Here is a 6221-nt window from a genome sequence, read left to right as displayed (position 1 = left end):
GCCACTTGGGGAGTGAACCAGCAAATACAGGATCTTTCTCTCTGTCTCTCCTTCTCTTTGTATACCTAACCTACCTTTCCAACAAAAATACATCAAAAATTTTTAAAAAGAAATGTCTTAAGATCTGACCTTCTGGAACAGAGTGGGAGACCAATCATCACATTAGATGAAACTTTATTGCATTGTTTATAATTTATTTTTGCTTATGGTTTGTAAGCTCACAGAAAAGAAGTATATTATTGACATCACAGTTGCGGCTAATTTAACTGTACAGCATCTGTTCATTTCAAATACCATAAACATTCTATGTGAGGAAAAATAATACCACTGGTTTCACTAGGATTAATTCAGAATTTACTAATGATTAAAACAAAAGGTATGTGTTTCAGAAAGGTGCTGAAAACATCAAACAAAATTTTAGTTAAGTGCAAAGTCAGGTCAGCCTGACTTTGATATATTTTCAAAACCCAATTTTCATTATAAATTAATAAGTTAATGAAGTCAACGATACATACTATGCCTCAGATAAAAATACTCCGCTTACAAATCACTGAAATACAACCATTCTATAAAAATTCATGTTTAAAGGATTCTGAGAGTCCTAACTTACAGTTTGATATTTTGTTCATATATAGCCAAGAGGAAGAGAGAAAGCCAACCTAGGATCAATCCAAAGTTCTGTAGGAGAAACATCATCCAGGGTCGTCGTGTTTGAACATGAGTCATTTCAGGAAGCTAAAAAAAGAATAAAGAACCAGAATAAGAGCCAGATATATTCAACTGCTGGGAAAAGCTTGGTGGGAAAACATGAGAGAGCATGTTCTTCAGAACTTAATAACCTTTAAAATTCTCCCTAACAGTTACAACATGCTTACTACCTATTTTGCCCACAATTTTGAAATATAAACTTAGTTAAGCCATTTAAGTGTGGTTAAAAGAATCCTAGCATTGATGGAAATCTTCACATTAGATAGCTATTAAATGAGGTCCAATTCTTTTGTTTTTAAAAAAAAATGTTTCAACATGAGATAAATAATACATGAGAAGTATTTTTGTTCTATTAACTTGAAGGAACCACTAAATGGCTAATTGTTACAAGGCATATAAAAGTTTTTCAAAAGGTTCATGAAACAAATATAGGAAAAAACTTATCAAGGGATTAAAAAATTTTACAGAAACATCTTTTCATTCCACTTTCCATAAACATTTTGAAGTAGCGTCATCTAGGAGTATAAACTTTTCAAAGATAGAACCAAGTTCCTCCTGACCTTTAGGACAGCAAGGACATCATTTCCTACGGCTCCATTTTATGGTGGGATACATGAGTAGAAACCACTGCGCATTTTTGGAATGCCTTAAGACCATTTAAGAATCCTCTATCTGAAGTGCTCCACTGCGTTTCTGCCTCGCATGGCTTTAAATTCCCCACCCTGGGAAGGTCATCGACTGTTTTTACAATAGATGCTTCTAATTCATTTCACATTTGCTTTTCAAGCTAGAAAATTCTTTGCAGCAAGTCACCTCCTGTCTAAGCTAGGATGTTCAGGAGTTTCTGTTGATTCTACTAGATATTAGTTGTTATTCTGTCCCTAGCTGCCTTCAGACATTGTCACATGCTCCTTGAAAGATAAAAATCACCTCTGGTCAAGAACTAAGGAATTATTTTACCTACCTACCAAAAAATAAAAATAAGAAAAATATCATACATAAACCAGTCAACGGATTTAGATTCAACACAATGAAAACACAGGTGAGTATCTTTTTAAAATGGCTGTAGTAGAGCAGCATCCTGAATCTATGTGGGTGTGCTGGGAATAGACATTTTTCCCTCTTCTTGGGTTATCCTTATGAGATAACCCCCATGGGATTACTGTGACCTGCTGTCCCACATCCAGTGCGTAACAGGGAACTAAAGATGAGGCAGGATCCAGATGGTTGTTACACTTCTTCATGCCGTTTGTAAATATACTCTTACAGAAACCCTGTATGATTCTCGAATTTAATTTTAAAATAATACTTTGAAGGGATTTACAAAATAAGGATAAACATAACCTGTTACCAAATGTGTAAAGTGAATTGGCAAAAGGAACCTGTATATATTTTACACATTGTGTGTATATATTTCTACAATATTTTAATCGGATATAGCTACAGCAAGTTGTTCATACAATTAACAATGAGTTTATGATAAACTTTCCTCATTTTTTCTACTTGGTGAATGAACATCTGTCATTCTATTAATAAGACTGTTTTGGTTTGTAATATCTTAATATTAATCCAACATCTACAGTGAACTTGGCATTGTTCTAGGTTACACTCAAGTTTATCTGTGTGGGGGAAGGGAGAGTTTTGTTCTCAAAGACTTTGTACTTGATGGTAGTTTTGAAGGCTCAATAAGATCCATGCATTGGAGTTTCCCAGTATCTTTATCAATAACTTGATAAACAGTTTTGAATGGCTTACTCAAGTTGAGACAGCACAGGTAATTTCTTTCTATCTGAATAACTGCATAGCAGATATAATCATAGCATCTGTGGTCACTTGGGAGTTCCGTCTTTGGTTAACTATTTCCGAGCACTGGGATAGGACATTGCATCACTTCCCTTGCCAAGCAGGATAGTTATCATTCACAACACGTGCGGGATTGGACAGCATGGCCTAACTCCACAGTCCCTACCTGGCTGTCATTTGCCTTGGATAAGAGTGGCTTCTTTAAAAATAAATAAATAAAAAGTAGCTTTTAGAGACACTTTAATGGCAAAGTATGAAAAATCTACTGAACCATCACGATGGTTTTCAGTGAATTATTACAGAGAAAAACAGTTCTAACAGGATAGCTGTATGCTGGAGGTAATGATCCTGGATCAATATATAGAATCTGTGACAAATTTCCAAATCATTAAGATCCTAATGAACCTAAATTAAAAATGTGTTTATTTGAAGGGAAGAGAAATAGAGGGAAATGCATGTGCGCTCACACACACACACACACACACACACACACACACACACACAAGAAAGAAGGAAGGTGGGGGTGTGGGGAAGATCTTCCATGTTTTGGTTCACTTCCCCATTGAACACAGCAGCCAGATACGAGCCAGGATACCAGGGCCCAAGGACTGTGGACATCTACCCCCACTTCTTTATTGCTCACAAACTTGTAGGAGAAATAATATTAACTCTTTCCAGGTCTATCCAACTCACCCACAATTACATGCAACAGAATTTCACAAAGTTCATGATAAAATGGATTTAAAAGGTAAGTTCATTTTAATGAAGAATTTTTGAAATCCACAGAGTTTTTGCATAATATTCAATTTTCATGAACTTTTTGGAGATTCTTCATAGAAATGATACCAGAATGAGAACAAGAAATCAGGTCAGCTCATTGCTATATTGGACTCACACACAGCTACAAAGACCGTGTGTCTGAAATTTATTGTATTTTAGCCAAGGCCTTTCAGCTGAACTGGAAATATGGCAAACTCTCATGCTAAGAGTGTCCAAATCAGGTGATGAAAATATGACAAACTTCATAAAACAATATATTAATAGCATGTTGTCTTATAAAACATAACAATTTTGATGCTGTGTTTCTTAAGACAAACAATATTTGGAAAAAAGCTGTGGAAACAAAATTTGTTCATAGATATGTGTAAACAATAAAAATCAATAGTGTATAATGGCAAAGGAGTTGTAAATGGAGACTTCAATTTTAATTGAGTGGCCTATCTCAAAATTCCATATCTACATATAAACTATCTTATTTAACAAAATAAACCAGCTAAATTTGCTTTTAATAGTTGAATCTGTTTAACACGATTGTGGCTGAACATGAATTTTAATATGTCTTAATTACAAGGTTGCTACAAAAAGTTCGTGGAAATGGACTTAAAGGACAAGCTCATTTTGGTAGGAAAAAGTATTTAAATTCTATGTAGAAAAAAATATTTCAAATCCATGTCTAAGAAGAATCATCAAAAATTATTTAGAAATGTACTTGAAGAAAAAAAACTATGCAGGTATTTGCTCTCATTTCCCATGAACATTTTGAACACTCCTGTATGAATCAAAATATTATAAAGTCCTATCCAAAAGATATTAGTACAAAATTCCAAAACTCAAACCATATATGATTACAGTTTTTACCTCCTCTGCATCTACCAACATATTTCACAATTTGTGCCAATAAATTTTTAAGGAAAATATAGTCCCATATGAAGTCATTTTCATGAAAATGTATATTGTTTTTCCTTCAAAATTCCAGAACAGAGTTTAAATTTCACCATCTTTTCTGTCTCTTAGGAGAACTACTCCTCTTTTCCTTAGGCACCTGAATTCTGTTATTAAGCAATTTTTCAGAGCTTGATTTATGTCCCAAGACTAGAGGAGTTGAAATGATGCATAGAGAACAGAGTATTAACACTGAAGTAAAAGATCAGAAGAAATTAGCAAAGGAGACTTCCCCAGAGAGCAAGAGACACTTGTTCTTAGATTTCAGCTAGAAACTTGGAAATCTTGAAGTAGGAAAGCAATTTTTTTAAAGTACCATCTATCTCATGGGACCCAAACAGATGCCAAGTTGGGAGTAAAAAAGTTATCATTTTCTGGAAAAAAAAATCAGCCCTTTAGTTTGCCATTGTTAAGATTTTTTTTTTTTTCTTTTATGGGCTCCTGCAATGGCCTAGAGGCTACAGTCTCACCTTGCATGTGCTGGGATCCCTTATGGGCACCAATTGTATTCTGGCTGCTCTACTTCCCATCCAGCTCCCTCTTTGTGGCCCGAGGAAACAGTAGTGCATGGCCCAAGGCATTGGGACTGTGTACCCATGTGGGAGACCCAGAAGAAGCTCCTGGCTTCTGGCTTTGGAATTCAGCTCAGGCCATAGTGGCCAGTTGGGGAGAGAACCATTGGATTTAAGACCTTTGTCTCTGTCTCTCCTTCTCTCTGTAAATCTGCCTTTCTGATAAAAACAAATAAATCTTAAATTTTTAAAATTTTAAATCAAGACAAAATAATATATCACTTAAAATGCACCAGAGTCTATATATTGCTCATGCCTGACCCCAGATTATAGTACTACATGTTCTACATGTTATTTAATTCAGATGTAGTCACAATGGTAACTGATAAATTAACTGATAAGAGAGATCTTTAAGCATTTCAGAAAGTCATATGAAGTAAATATTTTAAACTTGAGTCAGTCCCCTTAACAGTGTTCCCAATTAAGCTGAATCTTTCAGATGAATGCTTATGCAAAATACCAGAAAACAAAGTAGACCTATGTCAGCATTAGGTATCATGTGAAGATCACATACTTTGGAAGACATGTCACAAAGATGAATCAACAAGACCTGCTCTGGAACAAATTCTTTCTCAATTTCTGGCACATCTGAGCTTCAGACTCTTGTGTTAATCAAAATCTGTCTACTTCCATTCGGAATCTGTAATGGGCTTCTTCTTGATGCTATTAAAGATCAGTATTTACCTTCATTCATGATTTATAAATGTACATTCCAAAAAAACATTAACACCATCGTCTCTAAGGTAAGGAGGTCAAAGGCTTGTTATTATCGAAAAGTTACAATATTAGTTTGTGGAAGACATTTGGCAATGTCTCTATGAAGCTAAAGTTGCATTTCAAGAATTTGTCTCTCAGGAATGGCATAATTGAGGAATGACTTTTTTTCATTTATGAAGCTCCCTTGGTAACTGATTTATGCAGTCTTCTTTACAAGAGGGGGCCCTAAAACCTTTTGTGCACCATGAAGCAAGAAATACGGTGACAAAGAAAACTCAAAAATTTTTTTGGAGGCTGTTCTAATTAGGCTTACTTTCTTAGTGGCACTTGCAAAGTAAACTCTTGTATCTGTGTCACATTCACAAATGTTTTATTTTTCCCTGAAAAAGGCACAAAAAGGAAGAACATAAGAGAAGCATGCATTTAACCCATTGGATTGCAAATTTGCAGTTCCCTATTTGCATATGCAAACCGAACATTTAAAAGTTGATTATCAGATTTTAGATTTCATAGGCAGATTGCAATTTTCTCATATGCAGAATGACCTGTACTCCTATATTTACAGCAGCACAATCTAAAATAGTAAAGACATGGAAACAACCCAAATACCCATCAAAGGAGGAGTAGATAAAGAAACTGTGGGACATCTACTGCATGGAATACTACTTAGCCATTAAAAAAGAATGAAATCCTACCAGT

The 6221-nt window shown here is 34.9% G+C and overlaps 1 protein-coding gene across 3 annotated transcripts in view; it reads right to left on the bottom strand.

Annotated features, from left to right (window-relative positions):
* Positions 1–314: 314 nt before the first annotated feature.
* SLC39A12 (solute carrier family 39 member 12) overlaps positions 315–6221 on the bottom strand; it is a 59657-nt gene continuing 53750 nt past the window's right edge. For all 3 annotated transcript variants that reach the window (XM_040967992.1, XM_040967993.1, XM_040967994.1), the window contains one exon: positions 315–735. In XM_040967992.1, coding sequence (XP_040823926.1) covers positions 607–735 — 129 coding nt within the window. In that variant the 3' untranslated portion in view covers positions 315–606. The remainder of the gene's footprint in view (positions 736–6221) is intronic.

This window comes from Ochotona curzoniae, unplaced genomic scaffold (genome assembly GCF_017591425.1).
Source record: "Ochotona curzoniae isolate NIBS_2020 unplaced genomic scaffold, NIBS_Ocur_1.0 scaffold_4683, whole genome shotgun sequence".
Classification (NCBI taxonomy): domain Eukaryota; kingdom Metazoa; phylum Chordata; class Mammalia; order Lagomorpha; family Ochotonidae; genus Ochotona; species Ochotona curzoniae.
This window is presented reverse-complemented; position numbering and strand designations above follow the sequence as displayed.